The sequence below is a fragment of the Hippocampus comes genome, unplaced genomic scaffold, assembly GCF_001891065.2.
Source record: "Hippocampus comes isolate QL1 unplaced genomic scaffold, H_comes_QL1_v1.1 scaffold6, whole genome shotgun sequence".
NCBI classification, from domain to species: Eukaryota; Metazoa; Chordata; class Actinopteri; order Syngnathiformes; family Syngnathidae; genus Hippocampus; species Hippocampus comes.
Genome location: NW_017805833.1, coordinates 2,096,448 through 2,113,385, shown reverse-complemented (window position 1 = coordinate 2,113,385; position 16,938 = coordinate 2,096,448). Strand labels below are relative to the sequence as shown.

The 16,938-nt window shown below is 41.9% G+C and overlaps 1 protein-coding gene across 6 annotated transcripts; it reads right to left on the bottom strand.

The window, feature by feature from the left end:
- Positions 1–552: 552 nt before the first annotated feature.
- pde9ac (phosphodiesterase 9ac) lies at positions 553–11,761 on the bottom strand. Of its 6 annotated transcripts, XM_019887734.1 has the most exons (20): positions 11,676–11,761; positions 11,322–11,478; positions 9,552–9,622; positions 8,889–8,966; positions 8,686–8,729; positions 8,534–8,588; positions 8,306–8,376; positions 8,131–8,218; positions 7,287–7,365; positions 7,136–7,210; positions 6,956–7,042; positions 6,225–6,329; positions 6,064–6,146; positions 5,677–5,833; positions 5,240–5,353; positions 4,697–4,801; positions 3,912–4,040; positions 3,745–3,840; positions 2,179–2,261; positions 553–856 (listed from the first exon to the last, which is right to left on the bottom strand). In XM_019887734.1, exons 2-19 carry the CDS (start codon positions 11,388–11,390, stop codon positions 2,211–2,213), a joined length of 1,557 nt encoding a protein of 518 aa, XP_019743293.1. In that variant the 5' UTR covers positions 11,391–11,478; positions 11,676–11,761; the 3' UTR covers positions 553–856; positions 2,179–2,210. The 6 variants fall into 6 exon arrangements, with proteins under 6 accessions (XP_019743293.1, XP_019743290.1, XP_019743291.1 ...); XM_019887731.1 differs by having other exon boundaries at positions 6,956–7,210; XM_019887732.1 differs by having other exon boundaries at positions 2,179–2,255; positions 6,956–7,210.
- Positions 11,762–16,938: the final 5,177 nt, after the last annotated feature.

Here is a 16,938-nt window from a genome sequence, read left to right as displayed (position 1 = left end):
GTCTTTTTGTGAGTGAGGCTGAATGTTGATATCAACTATGAGACATTAAACTGCTAGCTGCTATTTCTTTCTTTCTTTTTTTCTTTTATTTTTGAAATGCAAATTCCACCACGTCGACTAAAACATTTTTTTGCCGATCCCATTACCGACTTCCAAATACAGGTGGTCCTCGGTGACCAACGGTCCGACATAGTATGTCTCTCACTTGCTGTCTTTCTCACGGTTTTTCATTAAATTGTGTTACATTCATAACCAGAAGTGTTTTTATACATATATTTACCGTAAATAGAGAAGGTAATTTATTTTTATCCCTGAATGTGGAAATTTAAATTTGACATTTGGGAAATAGGAAAAGTTCCCCAGATATCCTGAATGAGTGGAATAGTCTGAATCTGAAATTGTTTGACATGGCCAAGAAATTAAACTGCAGGGAGTAATGTGAAATTTCTTAATTTAGGTGTTGTATTTGGAAATTTCAGCAATTTGGGGAATGGGAAGAGTTAAAGAGTATTATAATTTTTGAGAATTCGTTTTCCTGATCATGTGATTTTAGGGAACCTGTTTTTTCCTGAATGTTTGCAGTGCTGTCAAAGTACACAAACAAATCGAGCTAGCCACCACAAATAAACAGACAAATGTCACGGGGGTGCTTCTCTGTTATATGCAGTGCAAAAGTCTAAGTCAACGTTGAAGATACGATGCCCTCTTGGTGCCTAACTTTGAGTATGTTGCGGAGTCGTCTCTCTGCTCCCTCTTGTCGCTCCACTTGTTGATTGTCAGAACGCAGAACCCCAAGTCTTCAACCAGACTCGCTTTTCTTAAAGTCTTTGCTGAATTTGAACACCAAAGAGGATCCCTGCGAAGAAAGGACATGCAGAATTAGTGTTTAGTTTTTTTTTTTAAAGGAAGGAATGAAGGAAAGAAAGTGATGCAAACAAGAAGAAAGCTAAGACTCTTTTGTGTCTAGTCAATACCACCTAAAACCCGCTGTCACAACTCCAATGCACGGACCACTACACCTTACCCTAAATGGACTTGCACTTTTAATTACAGCATCGAATGACATACAGTCAAGTGGGGCGTAAAAAAAATTAAAAAATAAAGTGGCCAGTAAATGTCGGTCAACAGAAAATACAGTATTTTCCACACTAAAGGGCGCACTGGATTATGAAGAGCACCTTCAATGAAGGGCCTATTTTATCATTTTTTTTCATATATTGGACGCAAGGCATTATAAGACGCAATCTACAATGCATCCACTAGATGGAGCTATGCTCAAGGAAACACCAACAGAACGATCAGATGTCAGTATAACGTATTCAATAAAGCAGCGACACAGTTCACTTAACCAACAGCAAGTTATAACAACTGACTCGTTGAACTCTCTTGCCGCTGCTCAATTTCCGTGTTCAACTGCGTAACCGATTGCCTTAAGTTTGAACTCTGCGTTGTCAGCATGTCTTGAGCAAGGAGCCAGTTTGGGGTCGAAATATTACCGTAATTGCCGTACATAAGGCGCATCGGATTTTAAGGCGCTGTGAGCTTTTAAGGAAATATCAAGGCTTTTAGGTGCGCCTTTTTGTACGGAAAATACGGTAGTCACTTTAGTTTATGAGCAGAAATGGTGGAAAAGGCGCAACAAGACGATTGAGAGAGGGAAAAAAAGGATACATGACAATTTCATCACTTCAGTTGTCCCTATTTGAACTGCAATGTGTTGAATTTCCTTTATAGCAATATCAGAAAATTTGCATGATCGAGCTGTTTAATGCACCAGCCCTTTTCTTCCGACAAGTAATACGGATTTGGGACTTAAAGTGTGTTAGCTTAAGCTAGGCGGACGAAAGATATGTGGCGTTTGAAAAACACAGCGTAATTCATCTAATTCTCCCAAGCTATGACAATTTCATCACTTCAGTTGTCCTTATTTCATCTGCATCGTCTTGTATTTCCTTATAGTAATAGAAAATTTGCATGTTCGAGCTGTTTAATGCAACAGCCTTTTTCTTACGATTTTGCCTTTTAACGGTAACCCGAATTGAATTCTGACTGAAATTCAATATGATGAAAGTGTTCGCATGTTCCTGCAGCACCGACAGTGATCGAGAGAGGTAGAGACAGTCACACACTCATGACACTAAACGCTAGCACACAACCAAGGCGTCACTTCTTACTTACACAGATACCACTGCACTCACTCACTGTGGAGCTTACTTCTTCTTCCCGCCTAATGACATATTTTCAGTTTTTTTCTTCTGTGCCTCATTGAACAAAAGACATACCTGTATGTTAGCAAGTGGCTTTGGATGGGGGCGGTGCGCATGCATGCATGTGTGACCGTGTGCACCTCATACAGACGTGACTTGATTTTTGGGGAGTTGGTGCCCCCCTGACATGAAACATTTTGAATTCACAAAAATTGAAACTGTTGACTTGAATACGGGTTTTCAAAGTGTGGGAAAGTAAGTCGCTAAACAGTTACCACCCAACTGCTTGTGGCTTGGCATTCATAATTCCACTTATTTGTTTTCTCTGGAACTCATCTGAAAACATTCAAAATAATATGTAATGCTCTACAATGCCACAAGATGGCGTTTGGTTTGAGTGCCTTGGGCACTTGGGTGTTGGATAATACAGACATACGTATAACGTATACAGGAAGACGTTTACAATGCCTTTGTAAGACGCAGTAATATTTGTCGCTCTTTGCGGCGGATAAATAATGTATGTCTGTGAGCATTGTTATATTATCTGACTGCAGGTGTTACGCTACTGTTTGTTTTTAAAGGTCCCTTGTTTAAAGCTGACTCATATAACTTTTTGGGGGAAAACCCCTCCATCATATCCACCCAAGCCACTACTAAAGGATACACAATGCTGATTAAGCCGCTCATCTCACATCTTGCTCTCTTTTTCAGTGTTTGACCTTAAATGTTTTGTGTTGACCGACATTATCGTGCTCCCGTTCGTAAAACGGCAACGAAATGTATTGTTTTCATTTTATTTATATTATTTAGGTCATTAGTTTGTATTATCTTGAGCAGAAAAAAAACCAATAATTTCCATGTAAACAACAAAAAAATTGCCAAGAATGATTCCATAGTTGGTCAACAAGGTGCCTGACCCAAAAGACATGAAGTTCAACACCAAACAAGAATAGGGAATGACCCACTCTGTTTGTATTGTACCGCCTGCGATATTTCTGTCAGATATCGTCATCACAATGTCAGATAAGCTTCGATAGGAAAACAAATAAAAATAAGCGGCGGAGAAAAATTCTCCCAAGGACCCCTTAATTGCTCAACAAGGTGCCTGACAAGAGTTATATCCTGCAACGCTGATGCTATTCGTTAGCTTACCGATGACATTTTACATTGTGCTAGCTTCAGCTAAGTGGACGAAAGCTATGTGGTGTTTGAAAAACACAAAGTGTAATTTCCCTAATTCTCCCGGGGTAAATTTGGAAAATTATTTGATTTTAAGAACTGAAAATTTACTTTTAACACAAGGTTGAAGTTTTTTTTTTTTTTTATCTTTATTTTTTCCCAAACTTTGAAAACCACTGGACTAGATGTTACACCGAGCCAAGGGGCTTTTGTGTAAATGTTCAATAATCAATGACAGAAATGTGACATCAAATTATCAAGAGGTCTGCATCTGGATGAAGTGAATCTCTCTGTTCAAAATGGTTCATATTCGAGACAACGACTCAAACACATACACGATAGATTAAATAGGTTCTACCTCTGTCATGGCATCATCGATCTGTTTCAGCTCCTCGTAGTGGTCTCGGGAGTCCCTCAGCGGTTGAACCATGATCTCCTCAATTTGAGGGAAAAGCTGTTTGAGAAGACCGCAGATAAAGGCATGTCAAAGTGTTCACACAAGCGACACGTGCAGGTGAAGCCTACCTTCATGACGGTTTCAAACATGGGGATGAGCACAAACTTGATGAAGCCGATCTGGGCGGTGGGCTTGGTGACTTTGTCTCTGTCCATGAAGGGGGCCACCGGGAGGCCCTCTGACTTTTCACGGTCACTCTGGGAGACGCAGATGTTAGCATGCATTATTTTCCTGAAGTGCATTTTTGATTGCTCACTGCTTACGTACAGTTCTGTTGGGACTATATTTAACTTTGAGTTCAACGCATCTGCTGAAGAATTGTTTAAGTATTTTTTTTTAAATTAAAATATGAGTTGGTTGAATGCTCACCTGCATGAAGTACTCCTCCAATAAGCAGTCCACCCACGGCTCGGCCACCTCGGTGGGCCGCACCTCATTGGAAATGTCACAGCATTTGATCAATACCATCTTGAGCTGAAGATATCACAAAAGTTCGTCATTTAAAGGCATTATTGTTCAAGACGTACATTCTATAACAAAAAGCTCTCGACTTTTTCCAATTTACAATATAACCGCCCCTCAAAAACAAAAGTTTTTCCTGATCAGAACATAAATCAGCTCTGCTATCTGAAAATCCAGGGCCATTGTGAAGTGATAGGGGTAGACAAAGACAAGCAACACAGAGTGGCTAATGTTCACATAAATGTTTTCTCTCCATTGAGTGACCTGTTTTAAGTTGTAGTAAACGTACAGTTCTGTTGGGACTATATTTAACTTTGAGTTCAACGCATCTGCTGAAGAATTGTTTAAGTATTTTTTTTTAAATTAAAATATGAGTTGGTTGAATGCTCACCTGCATGAAGTACTCCTCCAATAAGCAGTCCACCCACGGCTCGGCCACCTCGGTGGGCCGCACCTCATTGGAAATGTCACAGCATTTGATCAATACCATCTTGAGCTGAAGATATCACAAAAGTTCGTCATTTAAAGGCATTATTGTTCAAGACGTACATTCTATACCAAAAGCTGTCAACTTTTTCTAATTTACATCATAACCGCTCCTCAGACAAACACAGTTTATCTGATCATTACATTTATCAGCTATGCTATCTGAAAATCCAGGACCATTTTGAAGTGATAGGGTTGGACAAGGACAAGCAGCGCGCCTATTTTACCAGCGCAACCACGACTCAGGAGGCTCCACTCACAGCATCTCATGCATTTAAAAGGTATGCTACGGAAATGGCCAGAGCTTTTGCGGACGCACCCCCCCCCCCTTTTTAAACAGTTTCTTTGTCTTGCTGATGACTTGTTCGCAGGCTGCCTTTACTCATCTAAAACTGGATATAGCCAATGAAGCCGCTCGTGCTGTAAAGTGCTGACATGATGTATTTACACAGGTCACATGCTCCTCGTTGGTGAAGTCGAAGTTGTCCACTTTCTGCTTGAATGAGTCCAGTATCTCGCCATGTCTTGCCATGTCAGTGGCCAGGATGAGAGTGATAATGGCCTGCAGTCAAAAGAGCAAAGTTAGCTTTTTGTTCAGGTTGGCTTGAAAACTGCACATGTGATTAATTACTCCTCTCCAATGAGATGCAATTCAAACGCCGTTTCCCAAAAACTGCTTTTATAAAGATGTCAATGTTCTCATCGCAACAGTGTATTTGCAGTAACACTAATTGGCCGTTGCTTTAAATCTGGATCTGTTCATCTACTGTCCAAGCATCCATCTCTGGCCATCCTTGTGCAGATTGTCTTGTGTCTTGGATGTCAATAAATGTGGTAGGTGTACCTAATAAAGGGTCTGGTGAGCACATGTGCAGTCGCACTCACCTGTCGAATCTGTTTAAATGCTTCGGGATCCACATTTGCAAAGATGTTGCACTCGGGAAGGGAAATAATCTGAAAGGCCACCGCACAATGATGGTTCTCCAGTGGTGAGATGTCATTGTAGCGCACCGCCAGCTCCGTGCGTGCGTTGATTTGATACCTGATCGGTGTGCAACATGAGTGGATGCTTTTAGAATGCTGATGAAAATGCTCGAAACTACAGCAACCGAGCGCAACCCCCCCCCCTCCAAAAAACCCGAAATGAAAATCTCCGGATCAGCATTGCGGTGGAATAGCTGCACAGTTCAGCAACATCAGTCTCAAAACATTCTCAGGTCAAAGTCATCTCCAGTGCTTTATCAGTCACCCCGCCCAAATAGCAAATCTTACGTGTTGTTGTATCCAGGGTGGTCCAGGTCGTGACACACCGCAGCTGTCATTAGAATGCCCATATCAGTTAAAGTCAGCTTCTCCTGCACAACAACAGTGAGAGTTTACGCAAATTGGGAGGTCCAAAAAGGTCAGGCTTTCAGGAAAATGGGAATCCGCACCTGCAGGTTGCAGAGGTGGATCATGCCGTACATCATCTGACTAACGCAGAAGCAGTGACGGAAGTTGTGGAAAGGGTTGTTGCGGTAGTTCTCCTGAATGGCCAACTAAATTTGGAAGAGAAAGGAAATGATTCTTCCAACAGGTTTGGATTTGTGCAACCATTTTTCCCCGTAAGAAATATCCATCCATCCATGCATTTTCCGATCCGCTTATCCACACAAGGGTCACAGGGGTTGCTGGAGCCTATCCCAGCCGTCTTCGGGCAGTAGGCGGGGGACACCCTGAACCGGTTGCCAGCTAATCGCAGGGCACACAGAGACAAACAACCATCCGCGCTCACACTCACACCTAGGGACAATTTTGAGTGTCCAATCAGTCTACCTCACATGTTTTTTGGAATGTGGGAGGAAACTGGAGTACCCGGAGAAAACCCACGCAGGCACGGGGAAAACATGCAAATTCCACACAGGAAGGCCGGAGATGGGATCAAACCCACGACCTCTGCACTCTGAGGTCGACGTGCTAACCAATGGACCACCGGGCCACCCCCGTAAGAAATAATGGAACCATAAACACTCCGTTTCAGGGTTGATCGGAGGTCATCATAAATTCTCATTCTTACCACAGAAGTGTTAAATACACAGCTTGAGGCAAGCCTTTTTTCCCCCTTCCTGAAATACTTTGTACAATAATAATTTGTTTCGCAATCTGGTGTGTTCTTACTCCTTACCAGCCAGCGTTTGAGTGTGATGGGGTTCATGTTGAATTCTTTCACCAGACCCAAGTCATGGTACATATACTCCAAACAGCTCAGCATCTGAAGCCGCACAAGATGACATCCGTGCAAAAAGCTGCGATGAAAAGCATCAAAGATAGCTAGATGACGTGCATTCGCATACTGTTTCCATACCTCATTGTGTTCCCAGTGCCAAACATCAAACGTTGGCTTCTTCAGCGCCTCGACAGTCTCCTGAGACAGTGTATACTGTCGAGTACAAATGCGTAAGAAGAAGCAGAGAGAATCTTCATTTGTTGGATGTTAAGTGTCTCATCAAACGCACCTTTGGGTAATTGGGCACATCTCGTCTCGGGGTGACTTTCTTCCCGTCGTCGAAGTTGTATTTGCATGGGCAGTTTATCCTAAAGCAAGAAAGAAACATATTTGAGTTCATGTCGAGTACTAAGTCTGAACAGAAGAACACATGGCTGTTCACGCCTGAGACAGGAACTGAAACTATGGAAGGGCTTTGGCTCATGATTTCTGTTCAAGTTCATTTCCAAAGGGGTTTCGGAGCTTAGGGTGAGGGCCTAACTGTTGCGATCTCGAACACCAAACTCATGCAACCAGGAATTCGAAGCACTTGGAACGTGACATGGATGAGCCTATCATGTGTTGGGAAGGTAAATATTGTATTTCCTCTACAACACTATCCGTCCCTCAAGACGCCGTACCCCAATTTGTTGCCAGGGGTGTCATTCACTCCAGACCAAAGAAAGCATCCCTGGATTACGCTGGAGCTACAGAAGATAAAAGTCTGCACACCTCTTTTTAAATGCCAGGTTTTCATGACACTACGCCACGACAACGAGGCTCTTCGGTACTCCGTGTACGGCTTTTTCCATTTTGTGTTAGCATTAAATTAGCCGACTTATGACGAATCTATGATTTAAATACACAATGTGTAACTTTGTTTGTTGTTATTAGTTTGGCAGTGAACTTAAACCGGGAGTGGCAATAAACAGCGTGAAGCTTCTTTTTGGAAGAATCGTACCAAACGGATTGGAAGCGAGTTGAGTTTTTGGTCACCATACAGCGCTCGTATGTCTCTGATTTTTGCTTGCTTGAATTTAATTGACTGGCTTTTGTCCGACGGGCGAATAAATCATGTCAAACGTCAGAGTCACCTGCCGCCACTTCTCGATGTCATCTCATCGCGAAGCTTCCTCAGATCATTTTTACACTTCTCAATCTCCACCACCTTCAACCCCTCCACTGAAACATAAACACACCAATTCATAGTTTTCATATTTGTGGCGTCGTACCGTATTGGATTTGTTTTTCTTCCAAACTACGACTTACGCTCCACTCTCTTCTCCAGCATGGCAAGCCTGTTGGTGACCTCGGTCTTCAGCTCATTGATGCGAAACGCTCTGCGAGGAAACCGTATTGCGTCATTTACAGCAGCCAAATAAGTAAAAAAAAAAAAAAAAAAAACAACACAGCGATTGACTGAGTTTGCCTTCAACGGGCTTGAGCAAGTGGCTTTGAACGGGCATAACAACAAAAAAAAAACACCAGAGGTGTCACCTGCTGAACTGCTCAGCCACCTGGGACAACACATTCTGAAACATGTCCTCCTTCTCTGCACAGACAAGTACGTCCGAAAGTTGTCACTTTGCTAGTTTTACGATTGTTGTTGACTCATGATTGGATGTGGTCGTGGTCGTAGGTTTCCTTACCTCCAAGTTGGCCAGTAGACAGGGGCACAACTTTGTACAATGAGCTATACACAAAGGAGATTGTTATTAGAACCGATTTCATTTTTCTTTTCTTCTCTAGAGGTGCGTTACAGCTAAACAGACAACTTCAAATTCAATTAGGACTATATCAAAATGTCCTAACTTGAAAAAGTCTGAGTAAGGAAATTTCATCGTACGCATACTTGGGAGAATTGGTGGGCATTGTGGGATCAATTGAGACCAAGGCGCCTTCGGGATCCACCATCATGATTGCAGTGTTCCTGTAGATAGAACATACAAAGAAAAGTTAGAATATGGTAAATCCATTCAGCTATTATTTAGAAAAAAAAAAACAAAAAACAAAAAACAAAAACAACAACAACATCAAAAACTTTAAAGCCTTCTTCATTGTAAATACTTTAAGCATTCAGCATGAATGCATAAATAAAAAGCCTTAAAAAGGAACTTCAACATGAGTTTATTTCTTTAAAAAAAAAAGTAAACACAAAACTAGTCATGCACTGCCCCTATGTGGTTTGGAGTTTGAAGTGCAAGCCAATATTTTATAATCCTCTTCCTCCTCCTCCTCCTCCTCATCATCATAATGATGGATTGACTATGATTTACTGGATTTAGGATTTACATCTCCTTTTGGGTGACCTGCATCAGGTGATACAACAGCTCACGCGTGACAATGTTATCTTGTCATAACTCAATAAAATCTAAATAAAATAAAATAAAATCTGAGTCAATAGCACGACTATGAAAATTAGGCATATTGTCACCAAAAAGATTTCACTGGGATCATAATTGTAATGACAAAAAATTTTTTAAAAATGCAGATAAAGCCAGCCGGAGGTACCGACCTGGGGATGTTAGAAGAGGTACAAAGAAGCTCCTTAATATCACATGGACTGCAGTGCCGACTGAACACCACCTGGGAAGAACACACACGCAATTGTATTCTTCCACGAGATTTAATGCAAACTAAAAACAACATGAAACGAAAACACATCAAACCTAAAGGTAATACATTGAGCCCTGACAAGCCCTTTGATGTTATTTTGGTTAATACAAGGCCTCAGTGTTGCTTCACAGGGCGGGGCAGAGTGATCATATACCACTCTACAGCTCAAAGCATGAACAATACATTCAATAGAAAAGACCGCTTTGAAAGAGGCTTCTATATTCTACAAAGAAATGCCCAACAGCTCAAAGTAAATCTGTGATTCAATGGCATGAATCGAGACAGAAAATGGGCATGCGTGTGTAGAAGAAAGAGCAACACAAGAACGAGTGACGGTGATCTTGCTGTGACCTTGAAAAGAAGCAGGTGTCGCAGACAAACACTGAATCGTAGGTTCGGGCCCTCGAGCAGACATGTGTCATCAGCAGCTCTCTACTTGAAACACTTAGCAGACAGCCAAGTGTTGCAAATAAGCGTATGTGCGCTTGCAATGATGCTGAATGAAATCTAAATGTAGACAGCCTTTTGCAGTTTCTGGTTTAGAATGGTTTATAAGATGGCTGCGTGGTAATAATAGCAACTTTATTGCTACAGTATTTGGCAAATACTTCCCAAGTAGGCAGTCAAACCATATGATGTCTCCCGTACGATCAGCAAAGAGAAGCTAAAGAAAAAGTCCAGTGTATTTAGTATCATGAAAACAGAGCCTATCGCACCCATATTTCATTGTTATAGACATGATGACAAAATTTGGGGAAAATAAAAGAACACACAGGAATCAAGTATTCTAACGTGGCTTCATTTGCCAACTGAATCCCACTCACTGCGGACCTTCTCGGCATGCAAGCGATAGAATTTTTCTTTTCTTTCCTCTCTCGCTATCAGAAACACCTGTAAGGCTAAGTGCGCTCTGTGGCAAGTTCATTTTTAGATCTGACTCAGGCGAAGCGCGTCGTGGGAATACTTAGAAGGTACTTTAAATTGAATTAATGGCACACACACACACACACACACACACACACACACCCACACACACACACACACACACACACACACACACACACACACACACACACACACACAGATTTTTTTATGGATGGATGGACAATATTCTCTGTGCAGCTACTGCCCACTTTGGTAAAGCTGTCATTTCCAAATGAAAGGCGCATTCAACGTTATTATTGAAATCTTTCTTTTATAATAATATACACTTTGTGTTATCTATTCCGACGGTTCAAACACTTTTTACGCCAAATATTCAACCTCCAAAAATATTTGACGATGCAAATACCAGTGTAATGACAACCATTCATAAGATTGAATGTAAATGTGTACTCTACATGAAAGTTAAATACAACTGAATTCAACTTTAAAAGATATTTAAAAAAAAAAAATCCTGTCCAGGACAAAGTAAGTTTAAACAGGCTATCTGCATTGTAACAAGCTTCATTCTAATATGGTGAATTCATTTCATGTTTTCAACTTTGTTAATTTGATTGACATTTAATTTGCCGATTATTATGCGGACAACGAGAGATTTGTGGTGTTCTCGTACCGCACATCTATTTCACTCGATTATCTTCGATGACAACAAAACATGGCAGTAAAGCACTCCAAAACTACAATAACTTGGAATTGGGTTATTTTCCATTCTTTTTCTCAAACTCACCTTCTGCATTTTCCCATCCACATCCAAAAAAATGGCTTTGGGGGCATAGGAGGAGGAGCTAGAGCCCATGTTTGACCTCCCGCTCCTCTTGCGCGCCCGTGGCGATGCTGACTTGGACTGGCACTGATGGGCAAAGTTGAGCAGGCGGGAAGGTTTTCTATCACATACAAACAAAAAATAAATGAAAAAATAGGTGTGTGTGTGTGTGTAGGGGGGGGGGGCAATCCATAATGGACAAAAACAAGAGGAAAACAGAAGATAAGAACAAGTAAGCATCCTTCTTTTCTCTTCCAAGTTGATGAAGTACAAATTACATTCAGGTCAAATTAGTAATAACGTGCTACCGATACTCACAATGCGAGGCCGGCAGCTTCCCCCGACGGAGAACGAAGGTAACGTCCCCGGGCTGACGACGCTGCAGCCGACTCCCTTTCGAGACGCGTGAGCTGTTCAAAACCGCAACTGACAGGGCTGAAGGAGGAGAAAGGAGGCGCTGAGCCGAGCGATGGAGATGCGATGTGAGGCGTGAGGGAGCCAGAAGGCTTTGGTGTTCCATCAATATAACTGGCTCTCCCGGCTAGTTGCCAGGGGACCGTTACTATGGTGAGAAGTAAGACAACCCCCTGTGACCCTACGCTGTGGTCACAGGCCTCCACATAAACATGATGGGCGTCAATAGAGATTTGTTGAAATGGTTTAACCAGCCAAGAAGTGAATCATACCTGCGTCGAGCAGATGATTCATACGCATCCACGGGGGAAACCATTAATACATTTTTAAAGAACAGTTGGGTCAAAAATAACCCAATGATGGGTCAAAAATGGCCCAACTGCCACTTGGGTTAAATAAGTAACCCCCAAAAAAGCACTGCAAAATTCATTTGACCCAATGTTTGGGGGGTCAAATGAACAATCCACAAACCACTTCAAAAACTCTCCCACAATAGATTTTTTTTTTATGGGGAAATTCATTTGATCCAACTTTTTTCAGGGACAGCGGTCACTACAGTGGACATCTTATCATGTTATCAGGTGACGGGTTATCATTATTGGTGCATGAAAGGGTTGAATGAAGGACTCAAAAAGTGTGCGGTCAGTCTGTTTCTAATCCATCATTGGGCTATTTTTGATCGAACGCCACCATACAAATTACATCCAGCACGTCAAATCCTCCCAACTGCTGATCGTTGCTTGCTTTGTTTCGTGAATACGTATCGTAGACACGTACACCGTCATTCTGTCTTCTGTGCTTGTCTCCTCCTCCCCTGGCCACTCGTGAGCTGACATGCTTCTTGAGAGTAGGCCCACCAGATGGTTTGGTCAGGTGAGTTGGGACCATGCAGCCACTTGATGAGATTTCAGAGTCGGGTTTTATTTTTGGTGACAATTTGTAGTCTGTTGATCTCACACACACACACACACACACACACACACACACACACACACACACACACACACACACACACACACACAGACAATAGGAAAAAAAATGCTGGGTTGAACACCCTGGAGAACCTAAAGGGTCAAATTTGGCCCTAATCCTAAATTAGGATTAAAGCATTGAATATTTGAATAAACATATATTTTGGTGTACAGTGAACATATCGCAGTCATTTAATGTATAATTCATTATTTTCCAAAGAAGAAAAGGGTTCTTGGGTTCTCCAGGGTTCATTTTATTTTCATCAAGTAGTTGCATAAAATAAAATAATCTGAATCCAGATACCTTTTTTTTAAAATTGATGTATAGTCTTCTTAAAATATGCAGCTGGATCCAGCTGCGAGTAAGTCACATACGTGCAAGTCTTAAACAAGTCCCAAGTCACAGTGGAAAAAAAAAAATCAACCAAATCAAGTCACCACCAAATTTCAAGCAAATCAAGTCACCACCAAATTTCAAGCAAGTCAAGTTGAATCATAAACTTTCACACAGGAAGCACATTAAAGGACATATTCATCTCTAAAAATGAAATGAAATTGGTACTCCTTGTTTCTCTGACTGGGTCCTAACTCGATCATGGAACACTCAAATTTAGTCCACTATGATCAACATTTTGTTTGCCTCACTACGCTGCATGATATCAGCAACAACTCTGCAGGATGGTGGGTGGCGTACAGTTAATTCAATTTTTTTTTTTTTTTTTTTTTACTGAACTGAAATATTGTAACTAGCCAGGCTGCGTATGTGAGATCGGCCGGTGTAAGTATTCGTCATATTTCCCCCATTTTCGTTGAGCCTCTTCACTAACCAGTCTCCAACCGCCCACTGCCAGTTATTTAAATGCTTACCTACAAACGCTTACTAAGACCAAATAAGACCCCCCCGCCCATGCCTGGGGAATTTCACATCAACAGGACTTGAGTGAAAATGCTCCACCAGGCAGCGAGTAGGAGGTCATTAATTAGAGATAGAAAGCGTCATGCAGGATCTCACACACTAACACCGGTGATACACACATACACGGAGACGCAATCCAAGTCCCTCGAGGTTAATTACCATCGCTGCATCCCACTGCCTAAATCTCACTACAAGTGCCACACATCGGAAGAGACTCCGTCATGAATGTGTACGAAAACAAAAACGTGATGTCCAACGACTGACCTAAAACTCATATTATGTGTTTTGTATTTTAGTAATGTGTAAGTGATTACAGTGGAACTTTGCAAATTCACCTTTTGTCTGCTATTTTTCTGGGAGCCTATCCTCTGTTATTTGCAAAGAAACAATTTGCGATTTTCTATGTCATGGCCCCCAAAAAAAATCTAAATTTGCAAATTTTTTTATGACAAAGTACTGCCTACCGCAGATGTCACCAGCGTAGTACCCAGAGGCAACAGGCAGCCCCGGAGGGGGAGGACCACATGAGTAAGCCACAGACCTCATCTAAAAATAACTCACTCGTGATGGCATATTGTAATTTCCTAGTCATGTGACGTACAAACAATTATTTGAACATGTAAACACTTGCAGAGATTTGTCAGAATAAAGTGTTGCATATTTACATTTATCTGCTTCCTACCTTGTTCAGTCATGAATATGATCAGTTTTCACATTGGTGAGTATTACCGTGCTATTGATTAATCAACCATCCATCCATTTTCGAATCCGCTTATCCTCACAAGGGTCGCGGGAACACATAGACAAACAACCATTTGCGCTCACAATCACACTTAAGGACAATTGAGAGTGTTTCATTAACATGCCATGCATGTTTTTGGAACATGGGAGGAAACCGGAGTACCCAGAGAAAACACACAGGAAGGCCGGAGCCGGAATTGAACCCTTGACCTCTGCACCGTGATGCCAGTGTGCTAACCAGTCGACCACCGTTCTGCCCTTGATTAATCATAGCATAGCTAAATATCCATCCACCCATCCATTTTCTGATCCACTTTATCCTCACGAGGGTCGCTGTGGGTCCTGGAGTCTTTACCAGCTCTCTTCGGGCAGTAGGCGGGGGACACCCTGAACCGGTTGCCAGCCAATCGCAGGGCACACAGAGACGAACAACCATTCGCGCTTACACTCACATCGAGGGACAATTTAGAGTGTTCAATCAGCTTGCCGTGCATGTTTTTGGGATGTAGGAGGAAACCGGAATACCCGGAGAAAACCCACCCAGGCACGGGAAGAACATACAAACTCGACACAGGAAGACCGGAGCTGGAATTGAACCCTGTACCTCTGCACTGTGAGGTCGACGCGCTAACCACTGGATCACTCTGCCAGAGATATTCTTAAAAGGCAATTTGAGCACATTCCTGATTTCAGAACCGTGCATATCAAAATTGATCGCCCTTTGGGGAAATCAATTGCCAAGAATTAGCTCACACTTTTGAAAAAGTTGGGGACCCCTGGTTTCAAGTATATGATATTTCTTGTGTTGGAGCTCTGCTTTCAAAAAGACAATGAACACTTCATGTAGCAGTTAAAGCTATCATGCAGATGTATGAAGACGGTGTTACATTGTTGGCCAGAAATTTTGCTTGTCCACACAGCGCTATAGTCTGGCAATGGCAGCAAATAGTCGAGTCGACGGTCGTCTGTAAATTGGACGATTGGAAGACAAGATGCTAAAAACTCATGATGAGCAATTAATAGACTTCAAGTGTTAAATGTGTTCACAGAGTAGCAATGTCGACTCTGTTGACTAATCAATGAAAGCCCCGGCCCCTATAATAGAATATTTGGGGCCCACTGTAGTTTATACACATCCGTGTGCCTACTCGGCCTGAATGTCAAATGAGAATTCAAGAGCCTCTATTTGTCGAAAAGGGAACCTGCATCAAAACAAGCAGATATGAGCGTGTCGTCCAAAAGAGTCGACACATTACACCTTTAGACAACCAAAAGAAACATTTCGGGATGAAAAGGCGTCGATGAAATGATAGATAATTTCAATGACAAAAGGTCTTGCCGGGCAGCTGGACATCTAAGGGGAAGACACATTATCCTGATAATAGCGATAGACCGGGACATTTTTCTTTTTTTGGTGTGTTTGAGTGTGTTTTTGTGCTCTCCTTCTGATCATTAGACATCCCAACTGCACACAGTTCCGATAACATCATCTGCTTTTTCATCTTTTGATACCAGGCTCTCCTAATGCGGATGTGCGGTGTTTTTCATAAGATAGGTCACAGTTCTCGGAGAGGGGGCGGGGGCGTCATGGAGAGGTAGTCACAAATCAGTTACAAATACTTCCAAATATTTTATATGTATAGCCTAGCTGATGTCAATTTTTAGAAATGTGCAGTGATGTTTGTCATTTCACTTTTGGAAAATGTTTTAAAAAGACTTCATTGACATGAACTGACTCTGGGACGAATTCACGAAAGGATCGTAGGCTTTTGCATGATGCTAACCGTAAAAAAAAAAAAAAATAGAGCAGTTAGCGTCAAATTCTCTAAGCGCTCTCAGTTGGTGCAATGCGTCGCCGGCTGTTGGTGACAACCACTCTGACAAGCCGTTAGCTTCCAAATGCCAATCAGTGCATGAAATAGAATGACACAATCAGATGGTACACAAAAAGCAAAGCAACTGCAAATAAAACGACTTCATTGAGTAAAATAAGCTCAGCAAAAAAAATTTTTTTTAATGCAACTTTTTAATAGACTAGTCCTGAAAACCACAAGGAACCAAAGTCACAAAAAAACCAAAGTCAGAAATAAAACATGACACGGACACACAAACACACAGCCACAATGATCCAACAAAGACTGACAGAACCCAGGGAACTAAATACAAACAAAGTGACGAGACAATGAGAAACACCTGGACAAGACACAAAGGGTTGAGGGAGCTGATTGGTTCAACACAAGGGACACGGATGATGAGAACAGGTGGAGACAAAAAGGGCACATGAGGGAACAAAACCAAATGGAACCCAAACAAAAACATAACAGAAAGGTTCTGTAAATGTTTGCAATTTATTCATTTAGACTACACGCCCCCCAACCAGCCCCCACGGGCCTGGGGAGAAGCTGGGACAACAATGTGAACACCATTGCATGCTGGGCCTTTGATTGCATTAGGCGCAAAGTGCCCATTTAATACAGATATTAAAAACATCCATCCATCCATTCATTTTCTAATCCGCTTATCCTCACGAGAGTCGCGG